The sequence below is a fragment of the Zonotrichia albicollis genome, chromosome 3, assembly GCF_047830755.1.
Source record: "Zonotrichia albicollis isolate bZonAlb1 chromosome 3, bZonAlb1.hap1, whole genome shotgun sequence".
NCBI classification, from domain to species: domain Eukaryota; kingdom Metazoa; phylum Chordata; class Aves; order Passeriformes; family Passerellidae; genus Zonotrichia; species Zonotrichia albicollis.
In genome coordinates this window covers 9,574,960-9,600,064 of record NC_133821.1, presented here as the reverse complement: position 1 = coordinate 9,600,064, position 25,105 = coordinate 9,574,960, and the positions used below count along the sequence as shown (strand labels likewise).

At 43.7% G+C, this 25,105-nt stretch overlaps 1 protein-coding gene across 1 annotated transcript; it reads right to left on the bottom strand.

The window, feature by feature from the left end:
- Window positions 1-3,878: 3,878 nt before the first annotated feature.
- Window positions 3,879-24,347, bottom strand: TMX4 (thioredoxin related transmembrane protein 4). The gene is made up of 8 exons (XM_074536621.1): window positions 24,117-24,347; window positions 15,633-15,748; window positions 12,480-12,525; window positions 11,755-11,883; window positions 11,017-11,062; window positions 9,483-9,584; window positions 7,755-7,818; window positions 3,879-7,331 (listed from the first exon to the last, which is right to left on the bottom strand). The coding sequence occupies exons 1-8, from the start codon at window positions 24,299-24,301 to the stop codon at window positions 7,078-7,080; spliced, it is 942 nt and encodes a 313-aa protein (XP_074392722.1). The 5' UTR covers window positions 24,302-24,347; the 3' UTR covers window positions 3,879-7,077.
- Between the last annotated feature and the right edge of the window lie 758 nt (window positions 24,348-25,105).

The window sequence follows — 25,105 nt, the reverse complement described above, 5'->3', positions numbered from 1 at the left end:
TAGTTAAAGCTCCAGTAACAGAAATGTTCATTCCCCTCTGTCACCCAAAATACCCAGGAGACTGAAAGCAGGAAGTTTGCTCACACCCAAAAAATACAATCTTGATTTGGAGGATTTCCAAAAGCAGCTCCCAGCCTGCACACACAGGGTAACACCTAACACAGGTGAGACTGCAGTTACTGCCATTAGAATCCTGGATACCAAGGCCAGTTGCAGAGCCCCAGCTGCCAGACATCCTTGGGCAAACAGCTCCTGATTTCCAGGTAATTCCATCTCCACAACCCAGAGGGCTCCTGTTATTCCTCAGGAGTCAGATGCACTCACTGGCTGGAAATAAAATCATCTTCTCAAAGACACAACCCTCATCCAAAGCGCAACACTTGGTTCGCATTTCTTCATTACTCCTTGTTTTAAATTTTAAAAAATAAGCAGAGTTTGAAAGGAGTTTACAGTAATTGTTTGACAGGGAAATTAAGAGTATATCATGTGAATATATTCATTTTTTCAGCTGCAGACAGCACATTAATATCAATTTACACACAATTACACCATGAGGCATTTTTCACATATCAGTGTCATAAACAATTCAAATGCAAACTGCTTTAACCTTGGCACTTCACTGCGCTTGCAGCAAAAAACTGGGGACACGTCTGCTTGCATTTATGTAAAGTTGACATCATCTGTGCTAAAAACAGGTATTTACCCTGGAGCATGAGAAAGGAAGTGCTGCATGATAGCTGAACATTCTAATGTGTGCAGCTGAGCTCAACCTTAATGAACTCAAAAGGTTTTTATGTTGGGAAGTCGCAAAAATTTCTGGAGGCAACAATAGTGTGGCACCACTGTTCCCCTCTCCCTGATCTGTAATATCTGTATTCCTCAAAACTCTTCCCACCCTGATATTTATTTTTCCAGTTGGATGCTTCTGTGCCACATTCACAGGATATTGGTGATTTACTTTAATTGCCCTAATTTGCCACTCGGGCTCAGAGCTCCTCTTTCCTCCCCTGCAGTGACGTTTCTCCGGTGCCACCTTCTCTGGATCCTCCCACAGGTGCCACTCACACCCCAAAGGCCCCCTGGGACCACTGAATTCCTACTGCAATGCAGCCAACACGCCTTAGGATGCTCCTCAGAGCCCAGGGGTCCAACTGGAACTGCAGCCTCCAGCAGGATGCACCACTTGCCATGGGGCTGAGCTGGAAGGTGCCAGTATCAGCACACAGGGAGCAAAACTAAGGAAAATGTGACATTTAGTATCAGGTCTCCCAGCACATCTGACACCAACACACACAGCTTCCCTCCAAGTAATTGGCTTCTCATTTTAATGAATTCTTCTGGGTGAGAATTTCCCTGGCTGCTTAATGAGGCTTTGGCTGTCCGACCTTTAACCCTGGAGCCAAGGAACAGCATCATGGCTCAACAGCCAAGAGCTTGCCTGAGCAGCCACACAAACCTCGCTGCCACAGCCCATGTCAAACACCCCAACAGAGTCAGGGCACTGTGAGCATCCCCTCCCTCATCTCCTGCTTCTCCCCCGCTCCTTTGGCAGCAGATGCAGCCAGACAATGGGGTCACACCGGAGCTCAGCTGAACCAGGTCCTGCAATGGAAACTTCTCACTGTGGTTCAGAAAGATCAATCACCAATTCCAGAGGGAAAACCCTACAGAGGGTTATTGAACAGACACACCTTGTGGCTCAGAAAACACTACTTGCAAAAGCCAAAAAGATTTCAGAGAAAAACCACAATATGCTTGTGCTGGTGGCTGTGACTTGCTAGAAAGGGAGACTTCTGCACAGCACTCCAGTCGGGTCCTGTGTCCTTCTGCAGGATCAGAGACAACATCAACAGTCTCCTGTCAACACACAAAAAGCTCTGCAGGGGAAACATGACCCAGCTGGGACTTTCTCCCTTCAGTTAGCTGCAGTAAAGATTAACTGAGAAGTTAACTGCAGCACAGAATCCAAATATTTTAGTGTACGAGCCATTGCCCATTTCTCAAGAGTGTTGTGCAAAGCTGTTTTATCAAGTACCTCACATAAGCAAAACAGTTACTTAGGCTTCTCAATACCCCACAATTTCTCCAAATAAAGTCATAAAACACCTGTTTTCTAGAGTGCTTTTGGACAGCATCTTACATCAGCCAAAGCTGAACCAATTTGTTTTGTCCCTTCCAAGCCAGCCAGGAGAACCAACAGAAAATATTTGTGGAGTTTTTACCCCAGCAGCCATCTGGCAACTCCACTGTGAGAGTCCAAGCCAAGGGATGCTACAGGGATGAGGACAGCTCAGCAGGTGCCTGGAACAGGCCCCTGGGTGTCTCTTTTGGGAAGTCTGGAGGCTGCAAGGATGGCAGAATAGTGCAGCACTGAGCAGAGACTGATTCTCCTGGGAAGAGCTGGAGAGTTCAATGAAACCAATCCAGGGCAGATTTACAAAGATGCATTACTGTTGCCCCCACAACCACAGCAACAAAGAAATAAAAAGTGCCCTTATCAAGATGATTTTGTCATTTCCTGATGTGTGACTGGCACCTGGAATGGCCACTGCCCTTTCTGCATCCTCTGCAAGCACATGAGGCACAGGGAAATCCGTGGTGTGCAGTTCAGCTCCCACACTCCCCTGGAATCCACATTACAGATGTAAAAGTCTCAAGTACCAGCAGGCTCCAAGAAATTCTAATGAGCCATAAAAAAACAGCACTTCCATGTAAAATGGAAATTAAAATGAAAATATTAGGATACCTACATCCCCATTTGTTCCCTGTGTGTTTAAACACAGGGCTTACCTTTCTCCTCAGGAAAGATGAAGTGAAAGTAAAAGCAAAGAGTTTTAGGTGTTTTTCTAATGGGAGAGGAATGAAGATGTTTGGTTAAAAATAAGTTACCACTGCAGTACTTATTGAAGTGAAACACCACTTACTCCTCAGCAGAAGGGAATGACAGCACACAATACTGGGCAGCTGCATTCCCAAAGCTGAGACTTACACTGGTCCAGTTCCAGATAGAAAAACCAATCTTTTCTTCCACTTCAGTTCTCTTCAGTATTTCCTCTATGAAACTAGAGCTTGGATTTGTCTGATTGCTTCAATCTGATAAAAACCTGATCCAGTTCTACCTGTAGTACTCCATGTGATGTTTTCATGGAGAAAATTTCATATTCTCACATGACAGAAGAACAAGGAGCTGATGAGGTAGCAAACAAAATGCTCCCAAGGCTTCATTTGACACCATTCCAACTTGCACTTTGCATCCAGAAATGAACACAGTGGGAAAGAAGAACAGCAAAGTGAGTGGCAATGGCCCAGGCCCTGTAGCTGCTCATTCACAGGGAAAGGCCCTCAGGTAACTCAGCTGAGCTGAGGGAATCCAGAGCCAGATCCAGCAGCTGCTCCAAGGAGGCCCAGGGATGGTTCCTGGCTGTCCCTGCTCCCTCTGCACAGCTGCCCCTACAGCCCATTCCTGCAGCACTGCTGGAATGGGAACCACATCCTGAGGATGGCTCTTGAGCTGTGCACATTTCTTGCTGGGCTCCAAATCCCAGAGGGAGTCAGCACAGCTTTGGCAGAATCAGGACATTTCTCAGGGAGGGGAAAGAGCTACCTCACATGCAGGTGAAGCCTTTAAGGGTTCAAGTTTTGCTGTCCTGCCCAGCTCCATTCTGAACCTGAGAGCTCTGGGTTCCTCCAGGGAAACCCTCCAAAAGGGAGCAATTCATTGATGTCCAGGTTCCTTTTAAAGATTTTAAGGAATCTTCACAAGTCACCACATCTGTGATTAACTGGAAGATCAGCATTATTTAAAAAAACCCCAAACCTTTTGTTAATGACACAGATGAGCCAACTCTGCACTAAGGAAATGAAAATGACTCTAAGCAGGTGATAAATACAAAATTTTATGTGGCATTTCAGTAAAAATACACCTAAGTATAAATTTGCAACACTTTGATGTAACAGACAACCCTGTGTAACATTTGCAAGAAGAAAACCCACATAACACGTGCCACTCCCACAGGGGCAGTAGATACAGAGCATTCCAAGACACACATACAAGTTTCACACAGATCCCAGGGACAGGAGGTTTGGAATGCTGGATGGATTTCCAGCCTATTGAAAAAAGAACCTGCCAGGTTTTTTCCATGAGGTGCTGTTAAGCATTCAGTGGCATGCAGCCCAATTGATATTTAAATTGCTTCTCAACAATTTCAAACTAATTTTGACACACAGCTCTAGTTCACAAGCCTTAAGGCCCTGTCCTTCACCAGAACATTTTGAACAGTGCCAGCAGCAGCTTCTCCAAGGCCCTTTTGTCTATACTGAGGTTGCAAGAACAATTGCCATTTCTTCATGATTAATCCTCACAGAACAGAGATAACAGTACACCCAGATTGCACAAAAGGTTGATCCTGACTTTTTGGAAACACACCAAGTTTAAAACTATTGTCATGGTCTCATTAGCACTACTCACATGATTCAATTAAAATGTGTTTTAGTGGAAAAACACCTGATCCTGGAAGGCATATTAACATGAGACTCCTACTGCACAGCTAATTGTTTTACTGTTAAATACCAATTTACCTTTACAGTGTTTGCTGCCTGCTGTTTCCCAGATAAATATTAGTCAAAGCTGACTATCTCCAGTATCACACTACAGTCATTTTCCTACAAATGTAAAATTAAGTTGGAGAGATGCATGGTTGCACAGTGTCACCTTTTCTAAGCAAAGCCTTAGCCACAGTTCAGTGATCTTTGTAATAAGATACACCAATGCACATCAGATAGGCCCAGCACTAATATTCCCTACTTTACTCATGAAAACACAGGAAGAACATCCATGTCCTGTTCAAGAACCCTCAGAAGCCTGACCAAGCCCACTCTTGATTCACCAGACAGATCTAAGCTGCTGTCACTGCTGCCTGCTTACTTAATCCCTGCTCATCAGTGATCTTACAGCTCAGTCTGCCATGATGGAAAACACTTCCTATCTTTGCTTTAATAACCCAAACCCAACTGTGATGTGCCAGGACAGAGGAAACATGAGCAGAGAATTCAGACACACCACACAAAGGAGCTTCTGATGTCTCCCACAGCACCTCACAGACCAGGTGCCTTTGAGGACAAAGTGCCGTTTGTGGATTTGTTTGTTTGTGAAATCCAGAGGGAAACCCAACTCTTGAGAACCTCTTTGTCTTCCAAGTGCACAGTTCTTCTCTTCACGCTGTAGTGGCCACAAAGTTCTCCTGGTTTCTGCAGACAGAAGTGCAGCTTTTGACAGGCTGCTGTGTGCCTCACCTACTGCTGTGTCAGCTTTACACCTCTCACTTACACAGGACAAGAGCCAAACACCACAAGCTCTTCTCAACATAGTGCAATGTGTAGATATCACCAAGTCTGTGTTTCCACACATGTAAAAGCACATTTACAGGTGTCCACTACATGGAAATCAAACTCCAGACTGGGAGTACTGTAAAGTAAGAAAGTTCAAATTCAGGATATGCAGTATCATTTTCTTCTTTGAGCAGGTCTACCAGACAACCGCAGAGTTTCTACCATACGGTTTGAAAACATTTGGGACAGGACATAGGTGGGAAAGTTGCCCTTCTTGGCAGTTATGTTCTTTGTAAGCATTAAAAAACAACAACAAAACGGCTTTCAACACAAATTTGCCCTATTTATCTCCGGCTCAAAGGAAACCAGCATTTTGCATTTGCAGCGTCTAATAAGAGATGATCTCATCTCTGACTACTCTTCATTCTTGAAGAACAAGATGAAATTCATGCGTGTTAGCAAGTGTTATGCAACATATATATATATTTTTTAAAATAATATCAAGATTAGGACACATCTTACACTCATGGTCATACATCAACAAAGCAGGAACATACAGAATCTCATGGAGGGTACTCCTCACCAAAAAAGACTTACACATTAACCCAAAGGAGTGATATACTGATATGCTTCATGACAAGTCTAACCACACCTAATGCTGTCTACCTGACAAGCCAATGTCACTTTACACAGTTCAACACATGCACATTTTTCTGATAGAAGCAGCAAAACCCAAAGCTCCTCATCCCTGTCCACCTGTGCCCCCTCTATTTCCCCAATGTGATGATTCCAAAAGTAGAAAAGTGATCAAAGGTAAAACCCTAAGTGCCTCCTCAGATAGCATCACTAAAGCAGCCTGAGCTCTGCCAAAAGCATTCTAAGCTGGAAATGGCAGGGCTGCACTGCACATGACAAACTTGTACTGGCATGATAAACACAACTTACTGACTCCAAAGTGAGTATTTCCTGCCGCAATGTCCTGGTGGGAATAAATTACCAAAAGAAAAAGAAGTAGTTGTGCTTTGGTAAAATTTCCCCCAACAAAAATAATTTCCTCTAAACCTTCTAAAAGTTCCAACACATTTTAAACATTTAGCTGCCACTCTTTCTGCCTGAGGTTTTTAATTACTCCAACTCCTTGGGTCAAACAACTCAAGCTGCACAGCCTCTGGATCACCAAAAACTGACACATCTGGGGGTGAGCTGCAGGATCAACTTCCAAAACAAATGCAAATAGAAAGGTGCTTCAGCTGAAAGTGATAAAAACAAACCCATGGTACACAACATTTCTGATAGAAGACCAGTAAAGTGCCTCCTTTCACTAGTGAATTGTCTCTGTGCTTCTGTGGCATTTGGGAACAATCAACACTCAGACAGAAGAGTCACAATCCTGCCAAGCTACCGTGGAGTTAAAGGTCCTGATCTTGCCCAGGTCAGTCCTTAGAGGGACACACACACACAATGATAATTTCAGAGCTGGTGAGCTGAGGCTGACACCCCCTTTTTCTCTGAGGACATGGAACAGATAAGACATTGATTCTGATTGTCATGGCTAAGGTCACACAACACACAGCAAATGTGCTTATCAAAGAAAGTAAGCAAATACTAAGCTTAAAAAAAGAGGAGCCTGCTGGCAGAGCAGAGCTTTGCGTAAACACCAACTACAAATCAAGTGTAAGCTCCAGCTTCAGACCCGGAGGGGTCTGACACTTCTTTGGTCCAGGTGTACAAGAGACACCACAGGGGAAGCTATAGTTCCTTCTCAGCACCCTGACTCTTGCGCTGCCTCACTGTGCTTTCAGTCTCTGATTCAGCTACAGGCTGCTCGCTCAAGTCTTCTGTCTCTTCTCCCCCTGATTCTTTTCCCAGTGCTAAATCCTCCTCTGACTCATCAGCACTGGAGTTGGCTGCATCTTCTCCATCCGAGAGATGGTTGACGTCGGCGGCCTCGTCGGGCTGCTCCAGCGCCGCGTTCTCCACGCTCTCCTTGCTGATGGCTTCCTCTAAACAAAGCAGAGACTGCAGTTAGACTGACCCACAGCAAAGTTTCCTGAGCTGCAGGACACGCTCTGAAACACTGAAGGACATTACTATAAGGATCACAATTATTATTCCAACTGGGATTGGAACCAGGTGATCCTTCAAGTCCCTTCTGAACCGTTCTGTGACTGAAAGCTTTTCCTTATTTCTCAGTTATTTCCTTAAATCTTCAGTAGATTTCTCCTTCATTTCCATTACTTTTCCTTGCATGTCAGGCACAGATGGACCTTCATTTTATTCCACTGAGTTACAAATCAAAGACAAACCAATTTTACTTGGCTCCTGGGTTATTGGCTCACACCTAACATCTCAACAGTGTTGCCCTTCCTCCTCCAAATTTACACCTGAAACTACAGCTCTGCTCCTCAGCCTCTCAGAGTCCTTACCAGGTGTTTCAGCCAAGTGTTTTGACTTGGCTGGGCAGAGGCAGTCTGAAATCAAAACCAGGACCTGCAGAAAGGAAAAAGGCATTTATTAGCAATAATAAAAACAGCATTTATTAGCAATTGCAAAAGTCCCTGCACTCATTCCTTTCAGATAGATATGCACAATCAAATTTACCAAATTGTTTTATCTTCCTTAGAGATAAGAGCTAAATAAAAACACGGGAAAAAGTGCATTCTCAGTGTGTACTAACCAGCATTCCCTGCCTTCTACTACCCATTTTCTGCCTCCTACTTGCCTAAATTTATTCAGTACTGACACTGCTCACAGCTGAAGAACAGCTCAGAACACAGCTTGAGAATTTTTACTTTCTGAAAATTTATGAAAAATTCTTGGTCAAGATTTCCTGTATTTTTGGATGTTATCCATTCCTATCTCTGGCTCTCCAGTACAGGTGTGTGCTCCAGCTTTTGTGCTCATTATTTGACCAGCCCAGTGCAGAACTCAAAATGCAAGGAAGACATTTGTGCCTCACTGTCACATGCTAAGAATAGTGCACAGAAAACGACAGAGCTGACATGATGTGAAAGAAATATCTCAATCACTGAAAAGCTTTTTGGAAAGAGCTGAGGGATGAACTTCACATTTTGTCAGCTTTTTCAGTTGGGGTATTGTTAGTGAAGGAGTATGGAGAGTTTCTTTTAAAACATGATATTCACTTGCTCCTAGTAATACTAACTTGTTTTGCTCTCATCTGGTGAAAATGTACCATCTAGAAAAAATGAAAGCTGTTGAAATTAAATAATCAAAAACATTTGCTTGTATACAGGGATTCTGCATACACACTGAGTATAAAACATGGTTTTGCCTAAATTCAGATTTCAACTGCTTTGAAATCACTTCCCAGAACTACTGGGAAATACATTGACAAAATTTTTCTTCATTTCACTAATATTTGGGCTGAAGGGCAGAGATCCACATAAAAGAAACAACTCTTACACATCCTGCAAGGAACAGTGACCTAGCAGCAGGCTGAACCAGTTACCAGAACTGTGTGAACTGTCCTTGCAGTTGCAGAACGTGCTTGTGGAACAGGCAACTAGCCTGAAAAAACCTAAACCCCCAAATCTCCAAAGCCTTAAAGAATATTTTCATCCTTTGATTTTGAGTAACAGCATGGCACTGCTGCCTCCCACAAGACCAATTCCTCTGTGGTTAATAAAACTCTCCACAAAGCCTCCGTTGTTAGAAAGCTGCAGTCCTGACCAACTCTGACCACACTTTCCACTCTTCAGTAGAAAAGTCTTAGATAGAAAAAGGCCAATGCAGCAATCAGTCCTCTAGTGGATGGACTGAACAAATCTAAACTGAAGCATTTAATAAGAATTTGACAGGATTTCATAAGAAGGTGACCTGATTTGTATTGAGGGCTCTGTCCAAATGCTTCTTGACCAGGGGCAGGCCTGGGGCACTGACCACCTCTCTGGGGAGCCTTCTGCAGTGTTCCACCACCCTCTGCTTCTTCATGTCCATCTAAACCTCCCTGGCACAGCTTTAACCCACTCACACACTCTGGGTGTCACAGGGAAGAGATATTAGTACACAGTAATGTATTAAAGCAAGGTATATTTAAGTATATCTTATGAGCAAAGTTGATTTTACTTTTTCACAAGATAATGGAAAGCAAGAGTTCTAATTAACTGAGGGAAAAAAAAGTAATGTTTTCTTACCAAACCTAAGAGCAGGCCAATCAGTAAGGTAGCTAGGATGAAGATGGCATAGGAAACCCAAACATGAACTCCAAGAGTGCCAGTGAGGTAGTTATGAATTTGCTGGAAATTAGAACAAGACAGTTAATAACTTCATACCTAAAACCACTTAGGATTTCTACAGCCAACACCATTACATGCATTGCTGTCTGATTAATAGCTTTCATTTAACAGTATTTATATTGAAGTCTTCCCCTTTTGACACCATTACATCTTGGGGGTTTTTACTGATTTGTTCACAGGAAAAGGCTTTTTAAGAGACACTTTTTAAGTGTCTCTTCTCCCTGAGACTCAGCATTACAGATGCCACACAACCTTCACTGCAGACGGATGGATGGGGAGTTCTGCAGGAGAGTACCACAACATCCTTCATCCTTATGTGGCATCTGTTCATTCACTAAAATCAAACCATTCAACTCTTCCTTAAGATTTTTAGCTCTTAAAAGGAGCCACACACTCTAAGCATACACCAAATAAATTATTTCACTTCTAAATTTAAATATAATAACCCAAATACAGTATTAAGACTTCTTTCAAACTGATCTGTTCCTCAAACCTACAAATTCAACTGGCTGAGTCAAGCAGCACATGGAGTCAGTGAGCTGGTGGGAAGTCAATTATGACATTAAATCTCTCCCAAAACAAACCACAAACAACATTTACAGCAGTTTCAACACAAAAATTCCGGAGTCCTCTTTTTAAATGTCAGAACATCTTCTGATATTTGTTAAGGCCTAAGCAAAGACAGCAGAGCAGGAGGAGTGAGGAAACATACACCTGAAATATTCATCTAAACAGAACACAAAATAGAGGTTTCTTCCCAGGACAGTTAATCTTCCAGGAAGGAGACCATAGAGAAACACCACCACTTCAGAGCAACCATGGGAGAGAAACATCAGAAGGCTATAAAAAGTAAATATGCAGAGAAAGAATCAAAGATACACAACTCAGAGCTCTGCTTGATTCTATGTTAGTTTGATGCTCAGTAAAAGTGATACAAACTTGTTCCAACTCTCAACGATGTTTCCTTTCTGAAGCACAGGTTACAATAGTAACATTTTGCTGCAATCAAATACAGCGTCTCAATCTCACTGACACTCAAAGGATGCTTCCTAACCAAAATCTGAAAATTCTCAGTATTTGAATGCCATGGAAAAACTCTGATAGCTCCCAAATTGAAGCACATTTAAATATTTTAGGACGAAATATGCTTTAATATTTTAAAGCACACATCAGCGTAGCTAAGCATTTCTCCTTTACCTCTGATAATTACTCTATTATCCAAACTCATCATGTTCCTATACAAGTGGTGTTGCCAGTTTAAACCCCAGATCCAGAAATTACTAAAAAAACCCCTTGTCCTCCTTGTCCTATGCAATACACAATGCAACTCCCTTAAAAGGGCAATAAAAATATTCAGTTATGTACTGACTTTTGAACATACAATTACTCTAAACATAAAAAGGAGTATGGAAAACATCACACAGTTACTTACCCTGATCCATCCCGAGAAGTGAAACAGCCCTGCCATGCCATGCATCCTGAAAACAAGGAAATGGAAGGACAGGGTCACAGCAGTCCTGCAGCTCCTCTCCCCATTCCTAAAAATCCTACAGCTCCTCTTCCTTCTCACATGGAAAATAAAGACCCTCTCGGGATCTCTGATGTGAATTTATACATAATGGCTTTAGCCAGGATGAACTGCAGGCCACACACATCTTTGGTTCATCCTTTGTGCCATGCAAGCTTTCTACAGTATTTCTAAGCAAATCCCTCTCCCTAAAAACAAATTCTTATACATCCTGTAAGCACAACCTTGTTTGCCATTCCAAAGGGAGACAAAAGTCTCTCTTGTAGAGAAATAAACAAGAAACCCTTAAAGCTAAAGTAGCAGAAGTCAGAAGTCATGAAGCAGTAATTTACATAAACAGACACTTGATTCCAGGACTCAGCAGATATTAAAAACTGCCACTTTACATAATGATCAGTGGCTGTATTCTCTTTTAATCTCTTTTCAAGTATGACATAAACAAGCCCCAGCAGACACAAACAAAAGCAAATGCAGAAAATAAGCTGCCTGTATAGGTGAGAAGCTGGGGATCAGCCTGTCAATACTGGTGGCTTCTGCAAGTCCAAGGAATAAAGGCCTTTTGTCTTTAAATTGTCAATACAGGACCCTCAGTGAATACAAAGATATAAAACATTGTTCTTGTTAACAAGAACCAAGTGTTACATTATAGAAGATGGAGACTTCCATCCTGCCACAGGCTCCACAGCTTCCCATTTCCTCTCCAGGATGTAGCCTTGGAGATCCTCCAGGGTGCGGGAGCCGCGGTATCTGCGGAACACTCCATCGTTGGCGCTGCAAAACAAACCCATCAGCACACACAGCCCCAAACCCGGGGCAAAACCCACCCAAAACCCCACAGACATCCCAGATCTCACTGCCTCAGAGTGAGGGTTTGGGAACTGCAATCCAGCATGGAAAATCTCAGGTTTTAAACAGCACGGGGTTCTGCCATTTATAAAGCTGCTGTTTTTCTTAAATGTTCACTGGCACTACAGCAAATACACAAAGCACGTGAGGTTAACAACCAGACCATTTCTAAATACAAGTCAGAATTAAAAGTGCACATATATATTCATTTGTTTGTGTATCTGCACAACTCATAATATTCTGACTTAATGAAGGGTTCAATACTTTAAGGATGGCATCACCTTACTGGAGAAGAGATACAGCAAATGTCTTCTCTGCTCCATTTTTAACAGTATGGATAACAGAAACTTAGTAAAGTCATTTAAGCTAAAGAAAAGCCTCACATAAGGATTCCATCATGCAATAAAAGCTACAATAACCTGAGCTGAAATTGAAAGTCACTATTCCTTCATTTCCCCTACTTTTCAATTATAGATTAAATCAAATGACAACAGCTGCAGTTTCCAGTATGACACACTTACTGGTAAATTGTAGGAAGTGTTGTGACAAAGAAACGACCACTCAAGCCTAGAAAGGAAAGAAAACACACAAACAGTTCAGTAACATTGAAATTTCTCAGCATTCTGACTTCCCTATAAATAGCAACATGTCTGTATTTCAGAGCAGGCTGCACAGCTTTCACCATTGTTTTGTAAATACAGGTTAACAGTTTGTCCTCAGATACTGCCAGAAACAGTAACAGATACTGAATATTGGTTATAAATGAAGGAAGAATGTTTAGCTTGAAGGATGTTTGTTTACTGAGAGGTATTTTTTCTCATCAATGGATTTGTCTCCTCAGCATTTGCACACAGCTGAAGTTTTGCACCAGCCCAGCATTAGATGCACTCAGAGTCCATCAGGGAGGGCTGAATTCCAGTAGGCAGCAACTGCAATTCATATAAAGTACCAGTGTAAAGAGTATGGTTATTTAACTTGGCCTTTTAGAAAAGTCTGTGAAAATCCTCTGGGAAATGAAGGCCTTATGCAGCCTTCAACAAAGCAAACAGCTCTAGGCAACAGAATTAGCCATGGAAAAATATTGTAGCAAGAGGGTTTCTGCCTTTAGAGACAAAGATGAGCCATACTGAAATAAAACAGGTATTTTTAAAAGTTTCACTGGTAATGTTTTCCTTAGTGTGAATTCCTCAGTGGAATAGGTAAAAAAAGGGTTATGGCTTTTTTTGTTGTGTGGTATTTTGTTTGAAGACATGTAAAGCAAATGATCTTTAAAGTTCCAGAAAGGAAAGCTTCTTTACCTCATCTTTGGAGCTCTCTGCCTGTATTGCTACAAGAGGCAGGGTGATGAAAAACTTTCTGGAACAGCTAAAAGTTGTGCCAGCACAGGGAGAGATAAAGCAAACAAACCCACAATGTAGCAGCACAATTAATAAAGCAGACAGCACAGCTGCACAAGGAAAAGTGGGTGGAGAGTCACAGAGAACATAATTAGCTTAACAACAGAGAAAGTCATGGGAACACTGACAGGCTTTTTCAATTTCTTACAAATGCCACTCAGGCAAAGGAAATAAAACAGCTCAAACCTCTCACCTGTGGCCTATCCTGGCATGAACACCTCAGAAGCAAATCTGAAATCTCTAAGTTACGAAATGCATCTAACCATCCCCAATATTTTTGGTGGAGGTTTGCTGGTTATCTAAGGCACCTCCCTAGATTGGCAAAACCAGATGTGAGTGAGGTACAAAATTTAAGAACACATTAAATCATTTTGGTGCCTGTTGAACACAATCTTGAATTGTTACCGTACAGCATCTGCAAATGACAAAGTGACATCCACTATGAAATCAGCAGTTAATCAAAAATTTAAAAACCCTTTTATCTGAGGTATTCCAGAGATATGCACACCTCCAAAAATGTACAAAGAATAGAGCTGTCATCCAACTACTTTCAACCAACAACTACTCAGAAGACACAGAAGATCCAAGAAGACTTGTTGTAATTGACAGGTAAATGTGATCAGGAGCTTTAAAAAGGCACCACAAATATGCAGAACTTAAGGGTCCAGAAGCATCTGCACTACGTGCCCATTCCACACTGGATGTTCCAATGCACAAGATGAGGCAAGAGGAAGCACTTTAAGGCTGGAACATCGAGGACTGAAATGTGCTGTGAAGCCATTAAGACTGGTGGATTCATTCTTCAGGCATCTCCTGCAATTAAGCCCCATGAATGGCCACTTTCTCCTTTGCTTTGGGAAGTGCAATTTTATGTAACTCTGCACTCATCTCACGGTTTTCCCCTAATTTAACACATTTTGACTACTTTCAATTCAATGAAGGGGTTACATAACTGAGACTAATTAAAGTACCATTGTGCAATCAAGAAAGGAGACAGAGCACTTAAACAGCACTGAAAGGCTGATGCAGAGCCCACAGTAAAAATACCTCAGTAACTTTGGAGAGCTCCATAGAAACTCATATCTTCCAAATTACATCAGCACCAAAGGTCAAACACGTAATAAATGTTTGTTTTCCAGTTTGAGCATTCCTTACTTCTAGAAGTGCCTGCAGCTCCCAGGGCTGAGGTGGATGTTGGAGGTTTATTACATGAGCTTTGGTACAAATTAATCATTTTGGTCAGTCCTTGGACTCAGGAAAAAACCATGCTAAGGGGTCAGGACTCTCAGCAACATTAGAAATCCAAGTATTAGGTTACATCTATTTAAACAAGGCAATATTAAAACTCATCTGTTTATAACACTATATAATGATTAGTATAGGCAGCTTTTTGATACCAGATTTTTTTCTCTACTTGTGAACTTTTAACAAGACATGAACCTACACAGGGTCTAGAAATGCTGGCATTTTCTTGTCAATTTAGATTGCTGATTCTGAGACAACAGTTTTGACACAGTAAATCTGTTCAGCATGTATTCAACTAATAAACACATTTTTCACACACTTTATAAAGCAAAAACAAAGAAGAATCAATGAAGTCTGGCTCTTTGTTTCTAATAACATCTCATCTACCAGTCTTTTGATACTGCTGATAAAATCCTTTATCCCCTTATAGCCCAAGCAAGCATGAAGCATTCTCAGGAGATGCAGAGGTTTATACAATATTAATATTGCTTGTACAAAGACACACTCAAAACTTGGAAGGGAGTCACCAAAAGAATAAATTAGATTGCACTCATGCTTCTGTGAACAGTTAGGGAAATGTTTTATAAACATATTTGCATATGTGCATCACCAACAGGAAACAGCAATAACATCTGTAACATAAAGCACTGCCACAATGAAAGCATCAATAAGCATGCAATGTGCTGGAAAAGCAACTTTAAAGCAGGATTGCTCTACCACACCCAGAAATTCTCCTAATGGGAAGCTACAGAGCTGGAATCTTCTGCAGACCGGTTGGAGGAACGAGACAGGCAACAGCTTCCAGTGCAGAAGATTAAAATAGAGAATAAGCCTCTTCTAAGTCAGTATTAAGCCAAATCACCCTCCAATTCTTTAATCCTTCAAACCGAGTTTATCAACTTCAGCTCAGAAATACAAACTGTATGGAGAAACAGTGTGGAGAAGATGACTTTGACTTGGAAGCCTAAACAAACAGCAAATGGTGGTTGTGCTGAATAATTCTGTTGCTGAAGACAGTGTTTGCTGCAGTACCTGGCTCCTGAGTGACATCCACCTTGCCCACGGCAATGCCGAGCCGCTCGCTGTCCTTGGCAAAGCTCTCCCAGGTGGGCTCCAGCTGCCGGCACGCCGGGCACCACGGGGCGTAACTGGGGGAAGGCAGCAAATGTTTCACATTCTTCCATTACACACATGCTCACTGATCTACCATGCACTGTACAAACACAGCAATCACAAAGGGAAAGCCTACAGTTTTTCTTAAGCAAGTCTACTGAGTAAGACAATCCAAGTTTTTTTATCAATCCCTATGTTCCTCCCCATGTTATCAGAACAAAACAAATCACAGATTTGAGAAATTGATATCCAAACTCCTCACCACTTGTGATTTATTCTCTTTACATGGGAAATAAAATACATTTTCATGGCAGCTATCTGAATTATTGAAGCCAGGCTGTCCTTTGAAGCAGCATCCTTCATCACAGCATTTTGTATTGATTTCTCACACCTCAGAACTTCCTGAAATTGCATTTGCCTTAGCCCACTACTCATACATCACAACATGCCCTTTTTGAGAGCAGCCACGAGACTTAAAAAGAGCACACATCAAATTCCTGCTGCTCATACTTATCGTCTTGTTTTACCCAGGATTCATTTCAGAAAAACAGGAGTGCTCTTTTCAAGAGCTGAATTTTCTACACTCCCAATCAGAAGGATTAAACCAGTTTTGCACCTATTGCTAATACCAATCTGGAAACAGAGCAGCTAATATAAAGCATAACATCAGATAAAATTGATTATAAAAACCCCTTTTTCCACCTTTCTGTATTTTATCCTAACTTGGTTGGCCAAGTCTGCAGGGAACCAGGACTAGGAGGTACAGACTGAGCTGGGGCCACTGCCCATGCACAGACTCAGCCTTTTACCAATGAGGAGAGACCTTCATGGGCTTTAATCTGATTTACCAGGGCAGGGATGGAGGTTTCTGGCAGCAAAAGCAGCGAGTGTGGGGATACTCTCCTGGTCACAGGGCTCCTCAGATGCCATCACGCTCCCCCATCCAGTGCAAAGCACAGAACCACATTCCCTCCTGGGCAGAGTCCAAGATCCTGAGCACAAAACCATCCCTGGGAACCTTCCCAAGGCTCTCCACTCCTTTGCTTTCTCTGCCACCCCTGCTGTGTGACCTGGGGACTGGCAATCCCTGTTCTCTGGCTCTCAGGAATGCTTACTGCCCCACTGGCTGCAGACAGAGATATCCCTGCCACCCCCAGATGGTTCATATGAATCAAGCTTCAGGTAAAACAGGTCATGTCTCACAGAAGAGGTGGAATCAGATGTACTCTGAGTGCCTTCTGGTAGTTTTTGAACTCCTGCATTTAAAAAAGGGAATCTTGTCACTTGGCAGTCAAAAGGACACAAATTAAAAATACTTGTTTTATTTAAATGTACCAGAAATTTATGAGTCTAACTAGCCTATATCTTGTCTTTTTAAGTCAGCAACACTGTGTGAAAGCATCTGCAAAAAGGACATAAATCTTATCCTGCCCAGAGACAGCCCCTCAGTATCTCCCCAAAGGATGCTGGAAACAAGTCTCACACACAGGATGTTCTCCATTGTGCTGCTGGCCCAGAGAGAGCTTTTAATAACAGTCTGGCAGGTACTGTACTTTACAAACAGGACTATTTCATTATACAGGCTTGACTGATAGATAAGAACCTGCAAACACCCATCAGATAATGCAGCTGCTGTTGAGCTAAAATAAAAGAGAAGCTTCACTGTTTTCTAAATCCAGCTTCTCTAGATGTCTCAGATTCACACCATGAGATTTTCAAAACGAATACATCCTTTAGCCTGTTTAATCTGATTTTGGAATATAAATTTTGACCCCATCAATATTTATATTTACATTTGACAAGCATGAGCATTTCTCCTGAATGAAGTGGAATATTCAATACACAACTAACACTTATATAACTGAAAGTATTTCCTTTAGTTCAAAGTAGCATGAAAATCTACCCATGTCACAATTCAGCAGTGACAGGACATAACAGTGAATTCCACAAAAAGCTGTGGTTGTTGGCTGTCTAATTTTTAGTATCAATATTGGACATGGGATGGCAATAGTTCCATATAATGCTGCAAGACTCAGTCACTCCAGCTGAACAGAAAATCAGGATTAAAATATTTGCTTGACGTTCCTGAAATTACACATCCAATTCCTGCCAGCCAGGAAACAGCCTGTCACCACACGCTCAAGAGACAACTTGTAACAGACATCAGATTTCTGCTGTTCACCTCCACACCCTCACCTTCCTCAAGCTTTCATGCCTGCATTTGTCGTGCAGCATCAAGGAATTCATGCCTGCCCCCGGATATCACAAATAAATTACATTACCAAAGCTTTCTGTCTCTTGCTCAGTCTTAAAATACTGAAAGAGAAAGTGTAAGGGGAGGTAAGTTACTGAACAGTAAAATAACCCACACTTTGGACATTTTATCAAGAGTTTCAAAAAACTTTCTGCACCCTGAAGGACTAAGGGAAATGCTTTCAACAGGGTTTTTAGAACTGTGGCAGATTTGTATTTCCAAAGAAATTACAGTACAACTGCCATTCTTAAATTCATAGAAAACAATATCATCTGCAGGAGCAGGGAAACAGACCCTTGTGTCTGCTGTGGAAGCAGTCTTTGTTGCTTTCCAAGGCACAAAACGCAAGAGCAGCTCCCTGGCAAAGGCAGAAGTACCCAAATTTCTTCTGCCATACTCCAGGCTGGCAAGGAAACAATTAGCTTTCAGTCAGCACCCCCAAATTTCGGGCTGTCACCCCCATTCCTCCTTCCCATCAACCTGCAGGGCACAGGGTGCAGTGCAAAAGGTGTGACAAGGAAACAGGCTGCTCCAAGTGAAAAATCAAAGCCTTATGGAATTTAAATCAAGACTTGGGCACTCTTAGGGAAAGGAAGCTTTCAGTAGCCTGTTCCACATGAAAAGGCAATTTGCTGATCTCCATCACAGCTAGAAGTTACACACTGCCAAACTACTCACTGCAAGCAGGAACTGCACATTCCCCAACACACACCTCAGTCCTGACACTTCCAGAGCTCTTCCACAGCAGTTTTACAGCTGGAATGCTCTCAAACACAGCCAGCCCTCCATAAAAAAGACACACACCTATCACTGCAACAACAACTAAAATTACTATTTCCAAGCATCCAGGTGTTTTCTCCTGCTCCTACTCCATTAAATACCTAAAGCTTTTGCAGAGGGCATAAAAAAAGCAATTGAAAAGCAAAGTTGGAAGCTCTCAGACTCAGGCTTTGCTTTTGACTTCTATTTATCTCTGATCTAAAGCACAAAGGAACAACCTTTGGCTTTCAAATACCAACAGCTTCACCGAGGCAGCACAACAAAAGCCAGCCAAGAGAAAACCAGTTTGAGCAAAGGTGCCACTCTGCCTATCAGCCCCAGTGGATCAGCAAACACACAGACTTGGCTAAGATGTACTGATATTTCCCAGCTCTGAGCCTCTTCTCTCCCTGCTTGCACCTGCCTGGCTACTGAATTCACCATTCCACCCTTTCCAAGTACATTTAACTGACTCCTGACCTGCATTCTCACACTATTACCAATAATAACAGATGCAACCTTGAGTACCAATCCACACCTTGATTGGCAATTTCACCAAGCTGCACGAATCCAGGAAAAAGGAAAAACAGCTCATGGATACAGGCATGAGAGGATCTGCTGAACAGAAAACAGCAAAACTTCCTTAAACCAAGCTGCTTGATGGAGTTCATATTAGGAATGCTATTTTAATAAGAGCAAAAATGTGGGGACAATACCCAATGGAATGGTAAAAGCAGCAGCAGAATTCTTATTTTTATTTAAATAGTTTTGCTTTATTGCTACAGATCTCATCAAGCATACAAAATGAAAACAAGAAAAAAAGACAACTCTAAACACAGCTAGGTCTTGGGGCAGGATGGGCAGCTTTGTAATGCCAACAAAAGAAAAGCTCTAGATCAAATGTGAGTTTTTAATGACTTTCCAAGTGAGCAGGTGGCAGGCAAAGATACAGAAGCTGGTCCGGGTCATTTACCCCTGTGGATCTGTATCACCACAACATAATCCCCAGAAACTATCAAATGCAAAATCCCTTTTTTAAGAAGAAGAAATTATGCTAATTATTCTAGAGTTTCAGCAGATTAAGTTCCATCATTCTACTTATTTTTACACCCCTTCTGCACCTGTTTTGTTTCTGCTACAAAGTATCTTTCAGCATCACATTATTGCCGGTTTTGTTCAGCCAATGCCCTGCACAGCACTCAGCTGTGTGTTATTAAATAAAGTGTTTGGTCACTTCCTCTGGACTCAGCCAGCAGAGCTGCACAGGCACCAAAACAGTGTTGATAACCTGATTTTCATTCCCCCTGCTTTTTGGCTTTTATTGGGTTTTGGCTTGCTGGGGATATTTACAAATACAACAAAGAAAAGCCTGGACACTAACAAGACACCCTTAAGTGACAGAAAATTCTCAACCTTGTTGAATTCTTAACTGACAGCCATTGTTAAATATTTAGCACATCCTTTGGGATTTTACATACACAAAGTACTTCAAGGCAACCGATTAAACCATCCACATACCAAAACATGCAATTTCATTTTTAGCACACTCCCTTGACTAAAGGTGCTGGTGGAGGCTCCACCCTTGCAAGCAGCTGGCCACAGACAGCAGGGCAACGTTCCATGGTAAGTGACAATGAAAAAATAAAAAGTCTTCTTACACTGTAAGAATAAGCCTTAGAAACATGATTATTAACTGGCCTCCTGACTTTCACCTGGCTAGAACTGAAATGGACAATGAAGACATTATTTTTCAGATGCACACGGCAATGAGTCTGTGCTGAAACAAAGGGGAACCAAAACATTTAATATCCAATGGGGGAACAAGCACATGAAGCACTGCAGATGCACCAAGAGCATAAACAGTTTCCTTTTGTAACTAGAGGCACAAAGACAACAAGTTCATTGATGGGTTGGGCATTTTGTTTGCTTGTTTCAATTTACCTCAGAAGAGGGTGTTAAATTAAGATAAATCAAGTTTGGAACAAGTTTAGTTCACAAATCCAAAATGCACTTTTAAGTAAGTAGACCAGAAATTAGTTTTCTGTGTTCCAGACAGACACAACATAAAAGACAAAAAGAAAACTCATCATTTTAATGAATCATTATCTCACAGCTACAGAAAGAGGGAAACTTTTAAACACAGCTCATTGCAGCATCTCGCTCACAGCATTTAAGCCCGGACCTGTGTGCCGAGATAGCAACAGCATCCAAAAACTGGTGCAATGTCTGCAGATACAGAACCTTTTCCAAAACATTTTTATCAATAGAACGCAGCAGCACTTTCAGGGCCTGCAATTTTTCCAGCTATGAATAACAAAATATTTACAAAAAGCCTCCGAAATACACACACCTCAGCTAGGAGGAGTGAAGGGAGAAAATTCCATTTCTGCTGCAGATGTCATACACAAGTAATTTCAAATGTAAGTTTCTCTATTTATGCACCTGAGAACAACAAAAAAGTGGAATTACACAGTGATTTTCCACTTTCCCAAATAGAAAAAGTGACATTAAACAGCAGTTGTACCTGTTCCTACTACAGCAGCAGGCTTCAAAACAGCAGCAGATGAAAATAATATTTTTCTTTCAGAAAGATGAAATAGTAACATTGGCATTTTAAAAAAGTACCACTCAAAAAAACAAAGGTGTTATAAATAAATCGGAGGTTCTTCAAACAAATTAGGTCGTAATGGACATTACTGCAGTGCTGCCAGCCAGCCTGAGACAGCACAGAAGGAACGCACGGGCTGACACTCAGGACTCCTGTTTGGATCACTCGCTCTAAACCAGATAAAAACCAGCAGAAGCCAAAATCCATCAGAACACAAACTGCTGCAAGAATTGGGTTAGGCTGTGTTTGCTCTTCTCCCCACCTGGGCTGAGAATTCCCACCTGGAGTTGCTGCCACGAGCCCAATAAGGAACGCTGAGGCAAGAGGGACACAGCTGCTGCCCATGGAAAAACTCACTGGCCGTAAGATGCTGCCTACCCCGGCTTCATTCCCAAAATAAAACTGAACTTTCTCCCTTCTCTTAAAGGTGTTTTGACGATGAGGACCAGGGGCAGGGATGGGGGAAACCCGGATCAGATTTCACCCGGAAAGTGTATAGGGGAAAAATCCCGGACCGGATTCTGCCCGGGAAACATTAAAAAAAAAAATAAAAATCAGTGCAAGAGCTCAAACTCGCACTAATTCCACACCGGCAGCACTGAGTTTGCACCCTCATTAAAGACAAAGGTTCCTCCTCAGGAGAAAAGCAGAAAGCAGCAGTACTGAACCACAGGAAACAGCGGGGAGACCCAGGGATCTTTCACACATCAAACACCGAATAACATTAATTAATTAGAGCCTGATTTAAGCAGTGCAGCAACGTGTTCCATACCAAGCTAACACTAAAGCTAACTCTGCCACCATTGCTGGTCAGCAACCTCTCACTCCAAACCAAAAACCAACTTTCAATTGCAGTAAAGGCTTCCAAAGGACTCTAATTGCTACCCCAACCACTTCCGATTTCAGTCAGTTCCTCTCTTTTCTTCTGAGGGACGCACCACTAGTTATTTAAATATTTTCGTTTAGAAATAAAAACTTTGAGCGACCATAAATAACCTTCCTCCTGGAAACTCACCAACCTGTGTACGAACCGGTAACTTTCGTACAATCGCTTCCACGTTAGACTAAGTCAAAAAAACCTCCAATTTAAAACAAATTTATTTTTCCTTCCAGCTCTCAGATGCCAATAAATGAAGAGAGACAAAACCCATTCTAAATGCTCAACCACAACAGCTGGCATCCCATGGTCACTATCAGGTGTTTCAGGATCGTTACCACCTATTGCCGTGGTATTCCTGATTAACCTATTCACCACCTATTCCTGATTAACACCAGGGTGGAGTAGGATGCTGAGCACTAAAGCCTAGGCGATAGTCCATCCTGCTAAGAAGAGACTGGAGATAAAACAAATTCAAGGGCAAAACTTTAAGTAGCTAGTTAAGTATTTAGGAGTTAGCACGAGTTCAGATGTTCAAACTGTTTTAAACTCAAGCACTTGCACAGAGTAGTACACATGCCACAATAAAATCCTATTTTATAGCTGCACAGCCCACAGGTACCACGTGGCTGTACTGCCTACTTAAACTACTTTTTTATTCACTGCTGTCTCAAAAAAAACCCCTTCAAGCTCAGTTCCCCCCTTCTAAAAACAAGCAGGTGAGTGAGGCTCCACCAAAAATAAAGTCACATGCATTTCAAGAACTGTGTCATGTCCCAAGCAAAGCCACTGCTCCAGTGCAGTCAGAATTAATGAAATGTGATGCATCTCCCTTGAATGAGAACCCCGAGCTCAAGGCAAGGCTGGGATGTTACGTAATCCTGGTCGGGAAGCCAACTCCTGCTACATGTTCCCTATGCAATTCAGCCCTCTCAGAACTCACACAGAACCCAGCACCAGCCCCTGGTGGGAGCGGGGCAAGGGGCAGTGCTGGACACTGATCCCAGAGCGACCCTTTAAGCTTGGACACTCAGACAGGAACCTGAGGGAGAGCTGCTTCACAGGATCAGGAATGGCTGGGGCTGGAAGGGGACCTTGAATCAGGGAATGGTTGGGGCTGGAAGGGGACCTTGGCACCCATCCAGTGCCAAGCCCGTGCCATGGGCAGGGACACTTTTCTCTGCCCCAAGACCCCGTTCAACCCGGCCTCGAACACTTCCAGGGATCATGGGGCATCCACGGGCCCGTACCAGGCCTCACCATGCCCATAGTAAAGAATTTCTTCCCCAAAACCCAGTTTAACTCAACTATCTATGATAGTCTGAATGTGCTCTCCCCTGGTCTGTCATGGCACACTCTTATAAACAGTCCTTCCCCATCTTCCCTGTAAATTCCTTTCAGGTACAGGAAGGCCCCAGTGAGGTCACCCAAAGCCTTCTCTTTTCCAGGGTGAAGAAACCCAATTCTCTCAACCTTTCCTCAAAGGACAGATGCTGCATTCCTCTGATCAACTGGGTGGCCTGTTCGGGGCTCGCTCTGATACCTCCATGTCCTTCATTCCATATCCCTCAAGCCCCTCTGTCTAGAGTGACCCGTTTAACCTTGGGGACTCTGTGCCCACACAGCCGGGAACCGGCGGGTTCTGGCCAGCCATCCCCGCAGACCGGGCTGTGCCCGCCGACTGAGGGCAGGCACCGGGCACCGCCCGCCGCTCCCTCTGGCCGTACCTGGGCAGCCCCCGCCGGCGTGGGGAAGCTGCACGGCCCCTCCGCAGGGCGGGAAGGCCGGCCCGGCCCCCTTTCCCCCACAGCGGGGCTGCAGGCACCGGCCATGCCCGCAGGGAACCCCCCTCGCCCCCCCGGCCACGCTGCCTCCGAGGCGGGCGGGAAAGCGGCCGCTACTCACAACTCCAACATCCACTGGCCCTGCAACACCAGGCTCCAGTTGGAGCCGCACAGCACCCGCACGCTGCTCCGCGGCTCGCCGGGGCTGTAGAAGGACGAAGAGAAGGCGGCGGAGGGACCCAGCAGCGCCACGAGCAGCAGAGCGCGGAGCAGCCGCCGCTCCTGGCGCCAGCGGCCCGGCGCCATCTTGGGCCCGTCCGCCCGCCCTCAGGAAGTCGGGGCAGGAGCGGCCCCGCGGGGGCGGTACCTGTGCTGGCAGGGGCGGCTCCTCCGGCCCGCCCCGCCCCTCACGGCCGGAGCGGGTTCCGAGCGGTCCCCGTGTCAGTTCCTCACGGCCGGGCACCGGCTCCGAGCGGTCCCCGTGTCAGTCCCTTACCGCCAGGGCGGCCGGGCACCGGCTCCGAGCGGTCCCCGTGTCAGTCCCTTACCGCCAGGGCGGCCGGGCACCGGCTCCGAGCGGTCCCCAGCTTAGAGTGCTGGCTCCAGCGGGCCTCTGGGCACCTGCTTCGGCCGCAGCTCGCAGTGTTCTCGGCCGTGTTTCCGGAGCTCTCTGTCCCCAGTGCCATATGGTGGGAGCTGGTTGAACAGCGGTGATGGCTCCAGCGGCTGCTGTGAGGCACCGGCTGCGGGATTGCCCTAAAGGGAGTGCTCCCCGTTCCGAGGAGCTATGGCCCTTCCCCCTTTTTCTGCTGCTAATAAGAATCCCAGAATAGAATTGAGAATCCCAGAGCTGTTTGGGATTCTGTCCAAGCCCCTGCCAAGGCGGGGTCATCCAGAGCAGGTGACACAGGAGCACCTCTTGTTGTCATTACATTGCAAGGGTTCCATATTCCCATAGAGCTTTTTACCTCCTTGATGTTTCTCGCAGACTGCTCCTCTAGGCACTGACTCATCCTCACAGCAGCCATCTGGCTCCAGCTCTCACCAATCCACTCTTTTATAACACTCTTCTATTGGCTACAGCTGTGGCCTGTTAACATCAGGCCTGCT

Excerpts from the sequence above, each read along its gene's own strand:
- TMX4 (XM_074536621.1), bottom strand. The coding sequence starts at position 24,301 with ATGGCGCCGGGCCGCTGGCGCCAGGAGCGGCGGCTGCTCCGCGCTCTG. Across the intron at positions 15,749-24,116 it reads GGCCAGTGGATGTTGGAGTT|TTACGCCCCGTGGTGCCCGG; the intron begins GTGAGTAGCGGC and ends GCCTTCCCCCAG. Across the intron at positions 11,063-11,754 it reads AAGTCTCCATCTTCTATAAT|GATGCATGGCATGGCAGGGC; the intron begins GTAACACTTGGT and ends CCTTGTTTTCAG.